The sequence below is a fragment of the Phyllopteryx taeniolatus genome, chromosome 1, assembly GCF_024500385.1.
Source record: "Phyllopteryx taeniolatus isolate TA_2022b chromosome 1, UOR_Ptae_1.2, whole genome shotgun sequence".
NCBI classification, from domain to species: Eukaryota; Metazoa; Chordata; class Actinopteri; order Syngnathiformes; family Syngnathidae; genus Phyllopteryx; species Phyllopteryx taeniolatus.
The window spans coordinates 19,828,619-19,849,798 of NC_084502.1; the positions used below are offsets into that span (position 1 = coordinate 19,828,619).

The window sequence follows — 21,180 nt, forward strand, 5'->3', positions numbered from 1 at the left end:
AGCCAATCATGTTATGGTTTAAAAGCAGCACCGCCTACTATAAAGCATATAGCCAATCGCAACGTTGTATCTTAAAGGGTTAACTAACCTCGAGCTAGAAATATTGCGTCAGAAAGCGTGACACTTTTCCCCTCATAATTATGAATTTAGGACCACAAACAGTCGTTATCTAATTTTACACACAACACATTTTGACTCTACAGAAAATTGTCTATGTAATGCATGCGGCTGTGTAACGCTGTACAACTTTTTTGTTGTCCATGAAACAAAACTTTCGCTAAAACCATAGACTCAGTTTAAAAATATATATATATCCGGTTTGAGCTTCTATCCTTAGAATTTTACTATCTATTGTCCCAGTGACTCTTAATTTCAATTATGATTATTATTCTGTTTATTTAACGATTAAACAATGCTTGCCTTTACAAGCATGAAAACACGTCGAGGCCAATAAAACATATCAAGTAGATTAACACTGTAGTCATTTTATAATGAGTCGCCTCTGATATAACACTAGAATGAATATTGTTTCAATTTGGACATTTTTTTAATGGGCTTTACCCCAAACTCATTACCTTAAAAATGTATTCATAGTAATGGAATGTTGAAAACACATTTGCGACGTGTCTTTTTCGATGTGGTCGTTTTTAATTTCAGATTTTTTGGGGGGCAGGGGGTCGGGTTAGGGTTACCACTTCCGGTCTGGCGTCATCGAAGTTCCGCCGGCAGCCTGACTGTAAACAAGGGCGACAAAAAGCAGCCATTGGTTCCTTTCATCCTGATACGCTATTAGATGCATCCACGCATGGCACCAAATGCGTAAAGTTATGGCAACCCATGCAGTTCTGTCATCTGGAGTAAATACGTGGAGAGCGTTGCCTTGTGAGAAGTCAGAGCTGCGACTGGATCTCACGCTTGCTTGTGGGCAGTCGTTCCGGTATGTCAGACTAGACTGACACACACACACACACACACACTGTATTTTATAATAGCAAATTCTCACTGCATACGATGTAAAAAATAAAAAAATAAAATGCCCCAACAAAGTGGATACACAGGTTAATTATGCACCTTCTGCCATCTAGTGGAAGAGCATCGAATTGTTCTGCCTGTTACATATCGCTGGCATAGATAGATTGAACAAAGATTTTGTGCATTATTTGTATCCATCCATCCTATTTCTTGACCGCATATTCTCATTTGGGTTGCGGGTGAAATGGAGCCTATCCCAGCTGACGGAGAAGCGGGGTACAACCTGGACTGGCCTCTAGCCAATCGCAGGACACATTAAGACAAACAAGCATTCATATTCACATCCACAGATAGCTAGAAGATAGAAACTTTATTTTTCTGATACCGAAGGGTGACAGAAAATTATCTTTGACAGGGCTCACACATTAAAAAGTACCTAAGCTGAAGTACGCAGGAAAAATAAGTACAAGGACTAAAAGAAAAAATAAACCACTCACATTGATATTTTAAGGATAAGGCCCAGGTGCAAATCTTTATTGGATTATTGAATTTTGAAATTCCAATGGTCAATTGAGAGTCTTAAGTGAACGTAACGTGCATGTGTTTGGAATGCTGGAGGTAGCTGGACGACCCAGAGAAACCCCATGCAAGCCCGGGGAGAACGTGAACCCCACACAGCCTGCATTCAACCCCCAACCTCAGAAATGTGAGGCAGATGTGCTAACCAGTAACCACTCACCCATCGTGTCACAACTTAACTGGTAGTTTTGTATAAAACCATCCATTCTGATTTTAATCAAGACTTCCCGAATTATCTTCACGACTAAGTCACTGAATATTTGCTGCAGTCACCTCTTGCATTGTACAACTGCACAATTACTGCTTGTAAGAAATCCACCCTTTGCAGCAATGTTCTCATAAGCACAAAGCTCTGGCAGTCTACCTTCAACCTTTGTGCTTTGTCGGAATCACTTAATTATTTTAATAACGCTCATACTGTATATTTTCCCACAGCTGGAGAGAGACCGGAGACGGACACTGGACTGGAGTGATGGGAGGACGAGTGTGGACTCTTACTCAGACAGATGACACTTTGTGGTACCACGTTTACAAACACAAGGGCAGACACGTGCATGGAGAAGTTGGGGCTGGGAAGTGTGGTGTTTTCCTCAATGAGAAAAGCAAGGCACAGATGAAATGTGAAGAAGCCATGAAGAAGGAAGAGGAGAAGGAGGAAGTGGCCGTAAACCTCCAGCATGATAACGAGGACGAAGCCACGCTGAGAGATTACTTCCAGCTGAATGTGAATCTGAGGGCTCTGTACAGGAAATGGGGAGCAGCAGACCCCCACTTCAAGCAAATTGCAGACATCTTCACCGGTCAGTGTATGCTTGCATGGTATCACCTATCAACAACTACTGACTCACATTCAATCTGCTTTGTATATTCTTTCCACAGGTGTGCGATTGCTCCGCCAGGACCCCACTGAATGCCTCTTTTCTTTCATTTGCACCTCCAACAACCATATTTCTCGCATCCAAGGCATGGTGGAGAGGTTGTGTCAGGCCAGGGGGAACCTGCTCTGCCAGCTAGATGAAACCTTGTACTACGACTTTCCTTCCTTGTTAGCATTAACAGGTGCAGTACAACTGATGTAACCCGCTAATATTTTACCCTTTGTGTTGGGCTAGTATACTGGTGTCAAACTGCATCTGTCCCACCCCAAAAACATTTTTGTGGCCTACTAAAGCAAATCAAGTGTGTCTACTTTATGTTTATTGCTAAATGGATTTTGGCAGAAAATCCATACAAAAAATTGCAATTTGTCTTCACTTTTTTACAGATATTACAAGCTTTTTCTTCATCAATAGTATTTATCGCTGGTGTTGGAAACCCAAAAAGGGCATGTTTTTTTTTTTAGCCATTTACATTGCATCGTGCGGCACGGTGGCCGACTGGTTAGAGCGTCAGCCTCACAGTTCTGAGGACCCGGGTTCAATCCCCGGCCCCGCCTGTGTGGAGTTTGCATGTTCTCCCCGTGCCTGCGTGGGTTTTCTCCGGGTACTCCGGTTTCCTCCCACATCCCAAAAACATGCATGAATTGGAGACTCTAAATTGCCCGTAGGCATGACTGCGAGTGCGAATGGTTGTTTGTTCCTATGTGCCCTGCGATTGGCTGGCAACCAGTTCAGGGTGTACCCCGCCTCCTGCCCGATGACAGCTGGGATAGGCTCCAGCACGCCCGCGACCCTAGTGAGGAGAAGCGGCTCAGAAAATGGATGGATGGATGGATGGACATTGCATCGTCAAAGAGAGCAAGCCATTTTCAAAACTTTATATTGGTAAATAATTTGTAAAAAAAATAAAATAAAAATAAACATGCACGTGGGGACTGACCAATCTTATCGATTTGTGGAAAATATTAAATTGACCAAATTTGGACAAAGGAAGATTTCGGCCCAACATCGACGATATGGTTGTTATTCTTTTTCATGACTTCCGATTTCAAACTTTAAAATTTGTTGTTACAGGCCCAGTAAACTCACCAAAAAATGTGTTGTTAGATTGACACACCACAGAGAAGAGTATTGTTTACAAGACAGACAAATTTGAATGAATAAAAAAATCACAAATTATGTGAAATCAGGCTTCAAAATGGTCAATAATTGAGACGTTCTTTCAGCTTCCAGGCGCTGTGGGAGTGTCACTGAATGCTCTGAAAAACCTGCACCTTGAAACTTTCCGCTGCCTATCAAATATGTCCCTTACCTCCTGGCTCCTAAACTGGGGTGTGGGATTCCATCCAGTTCGCAGCTGCCTCGCTACGCGATGTGTTTAGGGGCAAACAACAGAGAGACTGTAGCCCAAATAACACAAAACACATTACATACCCTTCAGGGAAGATGTGTGTTTTTTTATTTTTTGTTAATTGCCAGAGGTGGGTAGAGTAGCCAAATATTGTACTCAAGTAAGAGTGCTCTTACTATACAATAATATGACTCCAGTAAAAGTAAAAAGTATTCATCCAAATATTTGCTTGAGTAAGAAAGTACTCAATGAAAAAACTACTCAAGTAAAGAGTAACTTGTGAGTAACTTCAGATTTTGTATTTTTTTTTTTTAATCAGAGCGTGAACATCTAATAAAATACAAAAATAATAATATATGGGAGTTGACACACACCTGCCACCATTTCAAAATTTAACTGCCCAAAAACCAACAACACATGCATTTGGCTCTACAGAAACATTATTTGCTTTATTCACATGAATGACTTCATGAAGAAGCTGTTTGCTGACCAGACTTAGTGATTGTATGTGCATGTGCGACACCATAGGGTAGGGCTAATGTTGCCATATCCACTGCCATAACAACAATAGAAACATCTGCAACTTGCCGCAAGGTGTTTTCTCAAGTTAGAAGTGGGCTGAAATATCAAAGTTTGGCCAGTCACAATTTAAGAGTTGCATGACAAAGCTGGTGTTTTTTGGAGTCTGTAAACACACTCGTGCGGCTGTTTCTTTTTTTTTTTTCACAAAATGAGTCATTTTAATTGAGTCACTGATGGTGTAGTGGTACACTCGCCTGACTTTGGTGTGGGCGGCGTGGGTTCAGTTCCCACTCAGTGACGGTGTGAATGTGAGTGCGAATGTGCCCTGTGACTGACTGGGGACCAGTTCAGGGTGTAGTCTGTCTCTCGCCAGAACTCAGCTGGGATAGGCTCCAGCGTCCCGCGACCCTAACCAGGATAAGCGGTGTTGAAAACTGATGGATGGATGGAATCATTTTAATTGCCTCCCGAAGGTACGTGCACGGTCATGTGACTGCCTTGTGTCATTTGATTGGTGGACTTGAGTCAAACATCACTGTGGTAATGTTGGATTGGCGCAACAGGCGCCCTATGCGGAAGTGGGGGATGGATGACCCCCCTTCTTGCGTCATAGCGCCCCCGTTTTTTTATCCCCACCCCAAAAATCCGGCATGCTGAGATGGTGAAAAGGAGTTTTAAGATGTACCTCAAGGATTTAGGACTAAATTACTAAATTGCTCACAGTCTTTGCACATGTTTTCATGTAAGGAAGGAAGCTGGAGTACCCAGAGAAAAAACACACAAGACCAATTAAGTAATACTAATATGATCAATAGATGGGGAATGGCAACCCCCCAAATATTATTATTATTTTCAAATTACGTTTTACAAGTTGTAGACCACATTGATGTGTCAAAGGTTTTGAAATAATTTATCTTGGTCTTGTTTTTCTTTTTCACAAAAACTTGGCATTTGAACAAGGCTATATAGACTTTATATCCACTGTATGTGGTCTCATGTCTAACAATGTCCCTGTATACTGTATGTTCCACATCTAAACAAATGCGCATTTTCCATATTGCAGACAACAATATAGAAGCATGCCTCAGGGAACTCGGTTTTGGATACAGAGCTCGATTCCTGCAACAGAGTGCAAATCAGATTTTAGACAACCACTGTCACGAATGGCTTGAAGGTCTACGCAGTGTCCCATATGCGGAGGCCCGTGATGCTCTGCGGGGCCTCCCCGGGGTGGGCACTAAGGTACAGTAGAATGAATGATGAAGTGGTCTGTAGTGAACATCTAAAATGTAACTTAGACTTTGTGTGTTCCTTCAGGTGGCAGATTGTGTATGTCTGATGTCCCTGGATAAGGCAGATGCTGTGCCAATCGACACGCATGTGTGGCAAATTGCAAAGCGTGACTATAAATATGCTGTTGCCAATGAACCCAAAAGCCTCACAGAAAAGCTTCACAAAGACATCGGTTCGTGTTCATGTGTCTCATTCGTCATATTTTGGAAGTATCCTCACGGCGTTCCCCACACTCATTTTTAATAACACTTGTACGCAGGGGATTTCTTCAGGAATTTGTGGGGTCCTTACGCTGGTTGGGCCCAGTCTGTAAGTGCAGCTATTGTTGAGCATCTCCATGCATTTTGTCCACTGTAACCACAGAGTGTCTTTTCATTATTCAGGTGTTGTTCTGTGCCGATCTCAAGAAATTCCAAAAGATGAAAGAAACCCCACATCTAAAAAGGGCAAAGAAAGAGTCCGACAGTGTAAGCATGGTAACATGCAAGAAACCAAATATTAACACTGTAAAAAAGGGCACTGTAAAAAAAAGGAAACCCAAGTCTGCTTCTCAAAAGATGGGAAAGGTGTCTGTTAAGGAGGAGCGGGTAGTATAACGTACTTTTTTACATTGTACAATTTGATACCACCAGTTTGTTAAAACAATTATAAAATGAGTAATTTTAGGGTATGATTCATGAAATCTCTCTTCTGTCGACTTTCCCAATGAATATACAAATTTAGCACTGTGCTGACTTTTTTTTTTTAAATAAATGCAGTGTATCACATCTCCATAGCACACATGATTATTTTATGCTTAAACATAAAGCCCACAAACTCAACTACACTCAGAAGTAGCCACGAGATGACAGTATGCACTGGAAACTATTACCTTGTGTGTTAGTGTCACCGATTATATGGGTCATTTGCTTTATCCGGTCTATTAGTAGCAGTTTTTCCCTGAGTTAAATGCATTCTGTCGGTATCCCTGGTATTAATACACCATAGCTTTTGTGTTGGTTTCCAAAACATGTCAACATTGGGTGTCCTGCATCTCATTTATGTGTTTATATTGAATTCAGTGATATGACAGTGTTTATCAGCAGTGGTTTGACTGTGTCAGCGTGCCTTTTTACAGCAGGGATTGTTGTTGTCTCTTGTCACTGCTTTGGTCTTTGTGACAAAAACACTGGCCCCTTTCCCACATTAACAATATGCAGAATGCATATTCATGGCACACAAAGTTGTATTCCACCCTCGGCGGGGAATTAGGTGCATCCTGGATGCACATTTACGTTATGTTTATTTTCTGTCGGAGGCATTGTTACTATGTTGCAGTGTGCAGCCATGTGTATTAATGAATATGTGAGTCAGCTTTCATGCTCACTCCATTTAAGCTGAACACGGGCTGGGGCCCTGCTTTAGGGCAGAGTCAGACAAGAGAGGAGCAGCCGAGTGAGAATGGAGTCAAAAATGAAACAAAAAGGGGGGGTTTGGTGAATGTACGCTGAGGGTGGGCACATGAATTTGAAAGGAAAGGCCACGTGCTACAACTTAACACGCAAGACCGCGTTATATAAGTGATGGATCTCAGCTTGTGTCTTGTCCTTGGTTGTGGCACGTCTCATCTACTTTGTCTTACTGTGCTGAATTACCTCAACAACAGGGGATGTAACAATTTCCCATGCCAGAAAATAGAGGAAGTTTTCTGTCTGTATCAATAAATAATGTACAATAATACCTTCATTTACGAGATTAACTGATACCGTGACCGAGCTGGTTACTCAAATTACTCTTATATCAAATTGATTATCCCCATTGAAATGAATTAAAACACTGTGTGTTCCAGTCCCGGGAAGAAAAAAAAACACCACCATGTTTTGTTACCCGTTTCTAATAAAAAACAAAAAGATAATGTAAATAAATAAACTATTTTTATGAAGTGTATTCCCTGTACTGTAAGTTACACAACACCTGTGTACAAGTTACGTTATTTGTGCTAATTGAAGCTGTCTACTCTTTTTCTAAATTCCTGTTATAACTTGCCAGTTACTTTCCACTGTGACGCGGTTTCCAGTTGACTACTGTTTGAGCTTATCAGTCAAGAAACATCGGCGTACACAACGACTGATACCAGACAACCTAACTCCCATTGGACCCTCGCTTTACATCTGTTCAATGACTTGAGTCCTCCAACGCTGCAGGCTCTGAGGGGAACCCCCGCTTAAGTATTTGCATCAGATTGATAGATACAACTCTATTGCAAATAACATTCAGTCAATACATACAACACTGTGTGCTCCAGCGATGCTGTAGATCAGAGATAGACACCCCAATCATTATCTCTTAACAGCACTTGGGCACTGAACTGCAGCTACAACTGTTGCAATATTATTATTTTTTTTCACTCCGCTTGAGTAGCGGTGTATCTGAAGCTCGCTCGTGACTCAGATTTTGGCTCACAACACAAAGCAAAAAAATCCATCAAGTAACTGTTCGTAGCTTGAAAATCTTTGAAGTTGGGGCACTCTTATAGGAACGGTATGCAGTTTTCAAACTACTAGCAAGATATCTGAATGTAGCCTCATTTCAGTTCCGGCCCTTATATTTTTAATTGAGTGTACGTTTCATAAAATATACGTCAAACCGGTAACATTACGGGTTTGTCATGCTTGATAGTGAGGTGGGGGCGGGGGTGGTGAGTGAGTGAGGCTAGCTAGTTCAGTACTCTCCTTTAAAAATACTGAAATAAAATGCAAACATTCAAAATCGAGACACAGTATGTAGTGTGTGGAGTATGTAACATATTTTCTAATATTGCTAAGCGTTAAAATGTAACTTCAGCTCTTCTGATTCGTGAAAGCCACAAACACCATCTTTTTCTTGAAAAATATTCCGTCATCTCGCCCTGATTTAAAATTAGACTTTGTCCCTCACACCTGTATCGTTGCAGCCAAACACCACACAGTAATTCACCATTTTTTGACATTGGCTATCAAATGTACTGTATTTACTCAAACACTCAATCAGCACCGGAACAAAACAATGCGTTGACCTCCAACATGGCAGACGAGAGTGTGTCCGGAGTTGCATGACGTCACCGGAAAATTGTCTATTGGCCCATATAAAATGTAGTGTAAACTAAGAAATTAACAGGTTTACCATGAAAGATTAAGGGTACGATGGGCTTTTCCTCCACTGAGATCCACCAAAATGGTCGAAGCACATCCACCCTGTTTCTGAAACAATTAATGTTATTACTGCTGAATAGTAACAGATGTATTATAGTGTGTGTGTGTAATACATTGCCTAAGATAGATAAAATATGGAGATGTGTTGATTCACCTTAGATGTGGTCAAAGTCGTAGTGGTTCCAGTGCTGCTGGATCCAGTCCTCACATGGAAGTCGGGGCCCAGGGTTGGGCCGATTAATCTTTGGTGTCTGGACACCCACATAGACAAAGACAGACTTGAGTCGAGAAGCTGACATTGGCGTATGAATATTTTGGATGTTAATGGTGAAATGAGGCCTTTTTCCCAGAGATGAATACTTTCTTGCAATTGATAGGGGCAGGGCTAAGGCTTTGGTTGGCAAGTGATGAAGGCCCAATGCCTTGCATGATCTGAGTTCCATCTGTTCCAGTGTTGAATTTCACATCACTTGTACCCCAGAACAATTCAAATGACTAAGTTGAATGTCTTCACCACATTCTTGGACAAAGATGGTAGAAACATAATCCACAGTGAATGTGGGCACAAGATAGCGCAAGTGAGTTAAAATACTATGTTACAGTACTTTTTGCTTACTTGAAAGCATGAAAATGATTTCCTTCAATTATGAAGCGCTGTCAGTCAAATATGATCAACTGTACACTCACTGCATGCATCATTAGATACACCTGCACGATCCCTGATAAAGACTGGTGAACGAATACGTCTTTGACAATAGTGATCAAAATTGACCTTTATTATCATTGTAAAAGCATGATTTTTTACACAACTCGTGTATTTGATTATATCAGATTGTACAGGTCTACCAAATTATTTCAGATGATGCATTCTCATTTTTTGGACTGAGGATGGTTTCTTCTTGAAGGCACTCGAGCAAAAGGAAGCGCTTCATGGGTTCAGTACTCTACATAGTGGTCTCGTGTAAACATCTTATAATCAGTGCACATGATTACAGCCGTGATGAGTTCTCGCTCTCTCTCTCTCTTTCTACATACACAAAAGGCCATTTCCCTCAAATATTGTTCTCAAATATGTCTAAATCTGTGTTAGTGAGCATTTCTCCTTTGTTGAGATAATCCATCCCCTCTCACAGGTGTGGCATATCAAGATGCTGATTAGATTAGCATGATTATTGCGCAGGTGTGCGTTAGGGTGGGTGCGTCTGGGGGGGGGGGTCAGAAAACCATCTGGTGTGACCACCATTTGCCTCACACAGTGCAACACATCTACTTCGCATAGAGTTGATCAGGTTGTTGATTGTGGCCTGTGGAATGTTGGTCCACTCCTCTTCAATGGCTGTACGAAGTTGCTGGATATTGGCAGGAACTGGAACACGCTGTCGTATACGTCGATCCAGAGCATCCCAAACATGCTCAATGGGTGACATGTCTGGGGAGTATGCTGGTCATGCAAGAACTGGCATGTTTTCAGCTTCCAGGAATTGGGTACAGATCCTTGCAACATGGGGCCGTGCATGTTCATGCTGTAACATGAGGTGATGGTCGTGGATGAGGACAACGAGCATGGAGATGAGCTTCCCTGAGACGGTTTCTGACAGTTTGTGCAGAAATTCTTTGGTTATGCAAACCGATCGGTGCAGCAGCCGTCCGGGTGGCTGGTTTCAGACGATCTTGGAAGTGAACATGCTGGAGGTCTCAGAACTTGTGACATCTGTGGCATTGTGCTGTGTGATAAAACTGCACATTTCAGAGTGGCCTTTTATTGTGGCCAGCCTATGGCACACCTGTGCAATAATCATGTTGTCTAATCTGCATCTTTATATGTCACACCTCTGAGGTGGGATGGATTATCTCGACAAAGGAGAAATGCTCACTAACACAGATTTAGACAGATTTGTGAACAATATTTGAGGGAAATGGCCTTTTGTGTATGTAGAAAAAGATTTAGATCTTGGAGTCCAGCTCACGAAAAATGGGAGCAAAAACAAATGTTGTGTTTATATTTTTGTTCAGTGTGTGTGTGTATATATATATATATATATACACACACACACACACACACACACACACATATATAGGCGGCACGGTGGACGACTGGTTAGAGCGGATGGATATATGGAGATATATATATATATATATATATATATATATTCGCACATCCGCCTCACAGTTCTGTGATTGGGGGTTCGAATCCAGGCTTCGGCCTTCCTGTATGGAGTTTGTATGTTTGCCGTAGTACCCGGAGAAAACCAATGCAAGAACAGGCCTACATTCTTAAAACGTGCCCGTTACGCCAATTAAAGACTCTTAGTGTGGTGTGTGCCATTACAATTGGAGTACATGTGACGCTGGTGGGGATAGGAAGGCTACAGGACATTGTTGACTTACAGCCTGCCCCCCGATCTGAACCACACAGCATGTATTTGTTTGGTGCATTAAAAACAGATGAGTCCTTGCCTCCCATGTTTAAACTCCTCTTGGTGTTTCCTGCTGGCTCAGTTACATCCATCCATCCCTTTTCTGAGCCGCTTATCCTCACAAGGGTTTGGGGGCGTGCTGGAGCCTATCCCAGCTATCTTCGGGCAGGAGGCGGGGTACAACCTGAACTGGTTGCCAGCCAATCGCAGGGCACATATAAACAAACAACCATTCACAGTCACATTCACACGTACGAGCAATTTAGAGTCTTCAATTAACCTACCATGCATGTTTTTGGGATGTGGGAGGAAACCGGAGTGCCCGGAGAAAACCCACACAGGCACGGGGAGAACATACAAACTCCACACAGGCGGAGCCGGGATTTGAACCCCAGTCCTCAGAACTGTGAGGCAGACGCTCTAACCAGTCGGTCACCATGCCGCCGGCTCAGTTACAATGTAATGCTATTATGGCAATCCTGTGTCGTGCACGGGTTATTTTAGGATTATACCCAATGCTGCATGGACACAAATAGCGACAGCAACGGCTGCCTACTTTATGCGTGTGTCACCAGGAAAGAGGCCACTTCTACACCAGCCACAACCATTTAACGATGTGTTTACTGTTGTGATTGTAGTTTGCAGAGGTGTAAGTAGGGCATCATCATTTTAGCTGTGTCTAATATTTTAGCTATGTCTATTTTGGTTACATACGTACATACATAAAATCTTATTTTCCAATTGAAATGTAAAAGATCCCCATTTACATTGACATTCAACATTAAATTAACACCTTGTTGCATTGTCCACAGGCTGCGTGAAGCTGTTAGTAGATGAGAGAGAGAGACGCAAGATTGTCTCCAGAAGTCTCCAATGTCCAGTTTGAGGGTATACTGGCATTGAAAAAGTCTCCAGCTCATCAGAAAAAAACACATGTAGATAAAGTTGTATATTTTTCAGTTGTTCTCATCAATTTAGCTTTTTTTGTTTGTCAGTTCACAACGTTGGCAAAGATAGTTTATCGTTAGGCTAAGTTCAAGATTAGAAGGGGCATTGTATATAATTTACAGTAAAAAAATATATATATACAGTATATAAAAAAATTATTTTACTGAAGGAATTTTTTCGTTTACCAGTCTTTGTTTACAGAAGTATCTGTACTTCTACCTAGTGGGAGTACTTTTGTCACCTCTGTAAATTAATAATGAAAAAAAAATAAAGGTAGAATATTTGATACAGCTCTTGTATTGGATATCATTATATTGTGCAAGTGTTGACCCACTTGCAAGTGCAGTGGTGAGCACTTGCACAATATACTGTAAGTAATTACATGACAGGTCTGTGTGTACTATGCTGTATATTAATATTGTGGATGCTTGTCATTGTGTGTGCAGCCATTCCCTTGACAGCAGCATGTCCCAACAGGAGTGTTATTGCACTCCAGAAGACAAGCAGGTGGGGGCTGAAGAACAGGCACAGGGCCAAGGTGCAGCATGATGATGCAGTAAGATGGAGGCCAGCTCATATTCCACCGTATTGCCCACTGGTGATGCACACATTCAGTATCAGCTAGCTCGTCACCTGCCAACACATACAAAATTTAGATATGCCTTTATGGCTACTAGCTATAGGAACCACACAGAATATCCTAGTTAGTGTGTTCTCGTGCTGTGAGATGATGTCCGTATAGTAAGGTGTGGTAGCTTGACTTTCGAGTGCCCCAATTTACAAGTTTTTCACGTCATGAGTTGTCGCTTGATAGATTTTTTGCTTTGTGTTGTGAGCCAAAATTTGAGTTATGAGCGAGCTTCAGATTCGTTGCTGCAGTTCAGTGTCTTAGTGCTGTTCCCGATAGGGGCAATGGGTGTCTATTATCTACTATCAGAGCGCATAGCGTCAAATTTAGTGACCAAGTGCTTTTTGCGGTAGTGTACGTCATGCCAGCAATCCAGCATCAGTTCTTACATTTGGGGACTCGTTGAAAAAGACGCATAGCGAGTGTCCCTCTTGAGTTTGGTTCTTTGGTGTCAATCGACCTTGGATGGTTGTTTAAGCAGGTGTTGCGCTGCTAGCCTGGAGAGGAACGACTAGCAGGGATTACGAAGTAGTGATCCAAGAAGGATCGTGAATTTTTTACTAATACGGTTTAACGGTAGTCAACTGGAAACCATTTTACAGTGGAAAGTAACTTTTAAATTTCAGTTTAAATGACCATGTTTAGCGTAACACAAAAACAGTTGTTGTGACCTTCGGTACAACGTACAGTAATTATACTTCAGAAAAGCAGTTTATTTCTTTACATTCTCTTTTTTTCCCAGTGACTCTTCAAAGTGTGATACGTTTACAACTAGTGGTTCGTGGGCTCCCCCTAGTGGTACTCAGTGTGTGGTCTTCCTAGCAATGCAAACGCCATCTTGCAACCAAATACACAGCACTTAAAGAAAAGCAAGTGGATACCCCCCCCCTAAAAAAAAAAATCACTTGTATTTTACTTTTGAATAAAATAGATTGGTATTTAATCTTTAAGAGCTGTTTGGTTTTTGAACATTTATTTCGGGATGGTACAATTGTCATTTAACTTTTATGTGCAGTAAATCTACATTGAATTGAACATTTCTTAACTATAGTTCAGTTAAATTCAAATTTTAAGTACAATACATTTGCATTTAATCTTTTAGAAGTGTTTATTTAAAAAAAATTAAGGTACATTTTTTAATTGAACGTTTTTGCAAGAATCATTGTTTAAGTAGTGTTTTATTTTCCAAGGTTTAAAAGCACTGTTACAGTAGCTTACAATAATATTAAATATACCTACTTTTTAGGAATTTAACCTGCTCCTTGTTTTTCATGAACACTTAAGCCTACTACACCACTACATTTTTAAGATCCCCTTTCATCGAAATCAATTCTTTCTGCTGTTTATTTTTTATTTTTTGCACAACATAGGTGCAAATGAGCCTGTAACATGGTTTAAGTTTGACATCGCTATGTGGTACGTTGATTGAATGCAAAAGGCAATCAGCGGCATAAAGGCCTTTTCAGACTAGACCTGGCAAAGCAACTGATGCCCTCGACTTTTCCATTCATTGTGTGCGCGCTCAGGGGTCGTCAGCGCATTTTGACGTGACGGCGAGTGTCTGACGCTCAGCCTCGCGTCATCGGATTGAAAAATGTTTTATTCGGGAGCGCTCACACAGTGACGTCAAAAGTTTCCAGTGGGAGCGGGGCTGGCTGAGTGATTTCTGAGTATTATTTTTGGAGGACTTTAAACGACAAAGGAGAAATGGAGGAAGGCATAATAATTGCGGTGTCACACTTTCCCAAACCTTGGGCCAATAGAAAAAGAATATACCGAGACATCTCTGCAAGAGGCTTTAAAACTCACTTTTAAAGCTTCCTGCTCAGCCTGAATACACCTCGAAGCGCTCTTCTTGGAACTAGAAAGGTCACGAACGTGTTCGAACTCCAAGTTGCTGCCGTGAAATTAGTATGGGCTTTTCCCATTACCTTTATTGTTATTATTTTTTGCTGCTGCGTCACCTCCTCCTCCTTAACATAAGCAAAGTTAGGGCTTTCTTTTCCCAACAATGACAAATACATATTGCCGAGTTGCGGTCCACTCAGCGAGGAAAGCCTCCCGACATCCTTCTAGGCTGTTGCATCACCGCTTCTAAATATGGGATGGCCGCACCCTTATTGCCGTCCTTTCACACTAACCTTAAGGCTTTCAAAACGGGTGAATTTCAAATTGCCGACAGTGTGACATAGTTTTGTCAATTAATAAATGTCGCTATGACTGCTTGGCCACCCGAACCTTGTAGATGCTAGCAGACATATCGACCAATCAGAGCCAAGCGGTTTTCCATATTTAAATTGGGGAAGATGAGCGATCAAATCCGAGCAAATCTTATTTACATGTCGCATATTAATGAGAAATCCGACCGCCTCAATTACCAGGCAGAAAAGACTAATTAGAATTGCTTGAAAAAGGACATTTTGGGCATTTCCGACTAAAAGGACATTGATTATAAAAAATAAAATGTAAAAAATTATGGCAGGAGACCTTTTATGTCGGTCATACAGTGATACTTTTTGTTTGTTTCTTTTTTGGTGGTATTTGGTGTCAAACGTTTTAGAACCACTCCTCTATCCAACGCAGTGCTATCTTTATTCATTCAAAACGTTTTCAAAACAAAAATTTGCTGGTTGTGAGGCTGGGATTGGTAGCATTTCAATGGGGAACATTCATTTGATAAACGACTCATTTGTCAAGGTACCCCTGTAAACTCGGAGTCTGTGACGTCACGATGCCCCTGCCAGCATCGTGATAAGGTTGCGTAATGTGTAGGCTGCGGGTTCCACGGTGAGCAATCGCGTTCTCTATGCTCCTATGAGAGGGGGAGGTTGACACTGGACAGTTGGACATATGGAGAGAGATGCAGTGGTCGGGAGGAGGGGGGCGTCTCTCTCTGGCTTAGTCCAGTCCTCATTAGCTCACGCTGGAGCCGGCTGGGCGCAGTAGCACAGAGCAGCGTGCACTCTCCTCTTCCTCCAGTAATCACCGGTGGACTATGGACACTTTCCCCGCAGCTCGCACGTCCTAACCGGCGTCGTGCCGCAGATCGAGGAGCCGCATGAGCAAGCAGGTAGGTCAAATATTTATTGTGGAGACTCTGCGGCGCAGCGTCCCTTTGCGCAGTGGTACACTGTGACTAAGCGTCGTGCCCGTAATTGTACTGTCGTTCATGTCCAGTTCCCACCACTGTACACACTGTAACATTTTACCACTTGCTCTTCTGAGTGATTTCCTGTCTTTTAGTATTGGTGGGGGAACACATTGCATTGTGTGGTAGCTTGGGCCTCTAAGAATTGTAATAATGTAACAATAACATCCTAGTAGAAACAAATGAAATATTTAGGTTAGGAATTAATTAACTACATATTAGTTGGCATGTGCAATTGACCACAATTTTTTTTTTTTTTTTTAGTTAGTTTTGATTAATCCCGTTTTGTAAATGTAGTGGCACCTTGAGTTACAAGTGTAATTCGTTCCATGATCAAGCTCGTAACTCTGTACTCTTATGTCAAATCAGTTTTCCTTATTGAGTTTAATGGAAATGCAATAATCCCCCAGGTGTCAAACTCAAGGCCAGGGGGCCAGAACTGGCCCGCCATATCATTTTATGTGGCCCCTGAAAGCAAATCGTGTCACGATACGAAGGTATCAGTTGTGACTGGACCCATAAGCAAGCGGAGGCTGAGAAGTTTGTGGAGAATGGTTTATTGAAAAGGAATTGGGAATTGAACCTTCGAGGCGTAATGCCGGGTCATCGAGACGGAGCGTGCGGCAGACGGTGAAATGAGCAGGTGGATGCTTGGCGGCATGGTGAAAGAGGTCAGCAAGGCGGGGAATTCGAATAAAGTGTAGCTTACGTGCAAGTACGAGGCCGGTGTAGCACGGGTGAACGGTAATACTCTGGCGAGGGTTTCCGGGATTTTATGCAGGCAGAGATGATGCGCTGCCAAGGTGGTGCTGATTACAGGGGAGAGAGAGAGGGCGAGCGAGGCGCAAAGCGCCACCCAAGCTCCAAAACAGGAACTACAAGGATAGCTCATGACAAATCGTGTCTCAACTCGATTCATGATTCTTGCTCAAACCTGCACCAAAAATTGAAAAAAATAAATGTTGAGTTATTGCATTTTTTTGGCATACGAAACTCCTTTTTACTGTAAATTGAACAATAGCTCAACAAACTATTATCCTTGATTTCTGAATTTCAAAACAAGTTTGTTGTGTATAGGTAATATGATGATCCAATTAAACATTTATATGGTCTCAGTCACAATTACAAATTGGCTCGTGACAAAAATGAGTTTGACACCCCTGCAATAATCTGTTGCAGCCCCCAAAAAACACCACAATGTTTTGTTGGATTTCTTTGAGAGAAAAATCGCACTGTATTGTAAAAACAATGAAAGAGGAAGTAAATAACTGGTTCTGTAAAGTATACTATAGATAAGCTAAAAGTCACAAAGTCCAATACATTCACTTGTTGTGTGCCTTTAAGGGGTGTAGTTAGTGAGTGACCTCAGGAGCTTAGTTTGTGTTACCCTGCTCCTTGTGAGTGTTTTCATTTTTGTACTCGTGTGTTTGATTCTTTGTTCCATTCAAACAACGGCTTTTTTTTCCCCACTTGACTTGAGCGACAGCGTACCTGAAGCTGGCTTGTAACTACAATTTTGGTTCGCGACAAAAACCAAGCAACGGCTTGCAACTCGAAAAACTGAATATATACATTTAATATTGATATAAACATTAAAAAAAAAACATTCTAACAGATGTTTAAGTAATTTTTTAAACAATAAAACTAGTTGAGTTAATCAATACTACCTCTGCTTGTTGGAGCCCATTAGTGCACTTCATTGCCTCAAGGTGTGATTGATCCATAATTCAACACATTTGGAAATAAATTAATATAACAAATTACATAGCTAGATCGATAGATAATCAGTGGTACTCTGACTTACGAGTGCCCCCACTTCTGAGTTTTTCGAGGGAAATAATGCAAATAAATAAATAAAAAGAATTTGAGAAGGTGACAAATCCTTTTTCACAGACTTGTACATATGGAGATTGACGCAACAATCAAGCACATTTCTCTTAAACTGTCATGAACGGAACAGAGGATAGGACCCAAAAATGCACGACCCCAAAACAAATGGAGAGTTTCCAAAAAGAGAGGTTTAATAGACAGGCATAGGTTGGTACACAGGCAGGCAATCCAAGAAAGGCAACAGTATCCAAAAACATGAGGCAAAGAGGCAAGGTCGATAATCGGAACAGGGTCAAGTCTTACTGTGAGTCTGTGACGTGGAAACAAGGTACAACAAACTGGCAACGAGAGGGAATGAGACACGAGGTTAAATACAAGGGGTAATTAGGGTGAACGAGGCACAGGTGGTGAAGATGCTCACAGGAGCAGGTGTGTGTGAAACAGGGGGGAAGACAAAACCCGGAACACACACACATGACATAAACAGATTATGAATATTTAGGTTAAAACATTCATAAAAACAAATAATTCTCATAGCATTTAGGGTGGGCATGTGGTAGTGATGTTTAAGTGGTAGTGATGTGTAATACGGACTTACTGCACATGCCATTTTGTGTTTGTGGTATGCTATGGGGTCACTGATGGTGTAGTGGTACACTCGCCTGACTTTGGTGCGGGCAGCGTGGGTTCAGTTCCCACTCAGTAATGGTGTGAATGTGAGTGCGAATGGTTGTCCGTGTCTGTTATGTGCCTTGCGACTGACTGGCGACCAGTTCAGGGTGTAGTCCGCCTTCCCCCCGAGGTCAGCTGGGATAGGCTCCAGCGCCCTCCCTGACCCTAACCAGCGTAAATGGTGTTGAAAATGGGTGGATGGGTATGCTATGATTACAATAGCCCCTGCAGTAAGTTTTTCCTCATCCTGTTCTATTACACTATATCAGTTTGAGAAGGGTGTTGGTTTCCAACTTAGTCATGTCATTAGTCATGAGTCAAAACACATTGGTTTTTGTCATATGGTGGGTGTTGAAATTTACTTGGCTACAAATTCCAGGTCAAATGGGCAGGCAATTGGGAAATGAAACCTCGCACAGCCCACGTGCAGTTAAGAGGGGTTGTGTACGTTTCTTTTGAGAGCCCAATGAAATGGAAAATAGACCATGGATGCATGTTGTCAAAGTATCAGCAGTAAAGGATTAGAAAGAACATATTAGTTGAGAGTGTAATGAGGGCTATGGGTTTGTTTTCTTGGTCACATCTTTCTCAAGTCTCCATTTTAACCATCAGCTTCTTGGCTTTCATTACACTGAATGAGGACCCAAATTTGTCTAAGTAATAACCCAAGAAATTAGCACTGCATTAGAACACCAAGAGTGAAAATAGCCATCATACTTAAGCTAGCAACAAGTGGACCGCTGCCTTTGTGTTTGGTTCACACCAACAGGTGCGCAGCATGTTGTGTTTGTGTGCAATTGCAACACAGCCACACACAGGTTTGTCATGTGTACCCTAGTCAGGAATATTTGAACATACCCTGCTGTGAGAGGAAACCGGGCCAATGTGCTACTGGACGTCAAGCAGACGGAACCCGCCAGATGAACTCAATTCAGAAGAAAAACAACACACCCCGATCCACTGGCAGGACAAAAAGGCTTCATCTCTCCTCCAACGGAGTTCAACAAAGATTTACAGCTTGCTTCTACAGTCTGCTCATGGACGAGTTGGCTTTTGAGTAAAGCGTGTTACAGAAGATAAGCCATGCAGCCATGCCTTTGTATTGAGTTACATGCACTTTTACAACGATACTGGCTTACCTTGGAGGCTTTTAAATGAGCAGTGTAGTTCAATACCTTCTCGCAGACTCCAACAAACTGTATTGCCAGAACTCACCATCTTAAAATGTCACAACACTGAGAAATGAAACATTATTCACGATCAGTATCTCAAGAAAGCACAAGCTCGCTTAGCATTAAACAAAGCCCAGGGCTTGTAACCGCTCTGTAGCATGTGCATTAAGTAGTCAAGTAAATATATCACAAATATTTAATAGCAAATGTTTGCCACACAGAACTTCACTTATTGCATCCAGCTGTAACAGAGATTTTTGGTTCACTCTCTGTTACAGGCCAACACTTGAAGACTTGTGATGTGGGTAGTGTCTTTTCTTGACAGTGTTTGGTGGTTGGATATGATTTAGCAGCTGTCTCGTGCGGTCACTTGTGCTGCGTCACCGAGAATGTGGGGCCACCTGAACATACTCATTCTTACTGCATATGTGGGAATGTGTGTGCTTGGGAATGACTGGGTTTAGTGTTTGATTTGAAACATGACAGAAAGAAGGCAAAAACGTTCATCAGTTTTCCTTATTCAGTTGGTGTCCATGAATGTCCTTTTGCTTAAAGGTTCCATATTTTGGCTATTGAGACTTCTATAGAGTGACTTTCTAACATGGATTTAGTATAACTGTCAAATTCATTTAAAAAAAATAAAATAAAACACATTGGTTTTGTCATACGAGTGTCCAGAAAAGGCTCCTCTGACAGCTACTTCTGTTTGACCCAGTTTTGTATCCAATTTGTCCATATTTGGCAAAGACTTCCGCCTTTCCTCTGATTGGTTGCCTCCGTGTAGAAGACCCACTTGTGAGAGCACACGTTTATGTTGACAGCACTGTGGAGAGGTAGGCGGAGAAATTCATTAGTGATGTAGATAAGCTTGAGAAATTCGAATAACCTGATTTCAGGCCTCTCGGCAAAAAACTTCTGGAATTCAGGAATGCGTGGATGATTTTCATTCATATTTCACATGTTTACTGAGGCACCATAGAGACATTACATCCCAAATACTAGAAAAAGTTCTTTTGGCAAAATACGGGACCTTTACAACACAAAGCTACTTAGTTTGCTTTCATGGAGAACAAAGTAAATGAGAGAGTACAGCGTTTTTTCGAGATACCAGGTGTGGTTTCCTATGACTGGCGAGCAAAAAATTGAGATATAGGGCGCAAATCGACTCAACTCAAATCAGTTCACAACAAGCAGCAGTTTGGAAGATAGTGAACAGTTAAGTTAAAAAAGAGGCTTCAAGCTATTTTATACCACTCACAGTTGAAGTTTACTATCAAACTAAACATACAGTATATTGCTTTACGCAACAAATATTTAAACACAAATGGTGCATTAACCCATGTAGACAGTTAACAAAACAATACTCACGTGTATATTCTTTATCCTCTGCAGAAATGACAAATATTACTGCAGTTTACAGAGTCACTTAGAGTATTTGTGAAAATCTTCTCTGAGTCTGCCTGACTGTTTCATACGGCCCCGATGGCCAAGTTGCACAAACCAAAAGGAGCATTTGTTGTGATGCACAAACTGTATATTCTTCACATTCGATTTAATTATGTCATCAATATATGTTTTTGTAATGTAAAATAAAGTGCTA

The 21,180-nt window shown here is 41.6% G+C and overlaps 2 protein-coding genes across 5 annotated transcripts in view; both read left to right on the plus strand.

The window, feature by feature from the left end:
* Positions 1–696: 696 nt before the first annotated feature.
* ogg1 (8-oxoguanine DNA glycosylase) lies at positions 697–13,708 on the plus strand. 4 transcript variants are annotated; one of them, XM_061779095.1, is made up of 9 exons: positions 697–937; positions 1,987–2,351; positions 2,431–2,610; positions 5,366–5,544; positions 5,620–5,767; positions 5,855–5,904; positions 5,979–6,062; positions 11,995–12,117; positions 12,577–13,708. In XM_061779095.1, exons 1-8 carry the CDS (start codon positions 816–818, stop codon positions 12,001–12,003), a joined length of 1,137 nt encoding a protein of 378 aa, XP_061635079.1. In that variant the 5' UTR covers positions 697–815; the 3' UTR covers positions 12,004–12,117; positions 12,577–13,708. The 4 variants fall into 4 exon arrangements, with proteins under 4 accessions (XP_061635079.1, XP_061635089.1, XP_061635070.1 ...); XM_061779105.1 differs by having other exon boundaries at positions 11,995–12,070; XM_061779086.1 differs by lacking the exon at positions 11,995–12,117.
* Positions 13,709–15,509: 1,801 nt separating this feature from the next.
* Positions 15,510–21,180, plus strand: part of LOC133480670 (proline-rich transmembrane protein 3) — a 28,245-nt gene continuing 22,574 nt past the window's right edge. Inside the window, exon 1 of the mRNA XM_061779120.1 lies at positions 15,510–15,828. The gene's annotated coding sequence lies outside the window, so the exon portion shown is untranslated. The remainder of the gene's footprint in view (positions 15,829–21,180) is intronic.

Coding starts and splice junctions, on each gene's coding strand:
- ogg1 (XM_061779077.1), top strand. CDS start 816: ATGCGTAAAGTTATGGCAACCCATGCAGTTCTGTCATCTGGAGTAAAT. Junction 5,545..5,619: donor TCCCCGGGGTGGGCACTAAG/GTACAGTAGAAT, acceptor GTGTTCCTTCAG/GTGGCAGATTGTGTATGTCT. Junction 5,905..5,978: donor ACGCTGGTTGGGCCCAGTCT/GTAAGTGCAGCT, acceptor TTCATTATTCAG/GTGTTGTTCTGTGCCGATCT.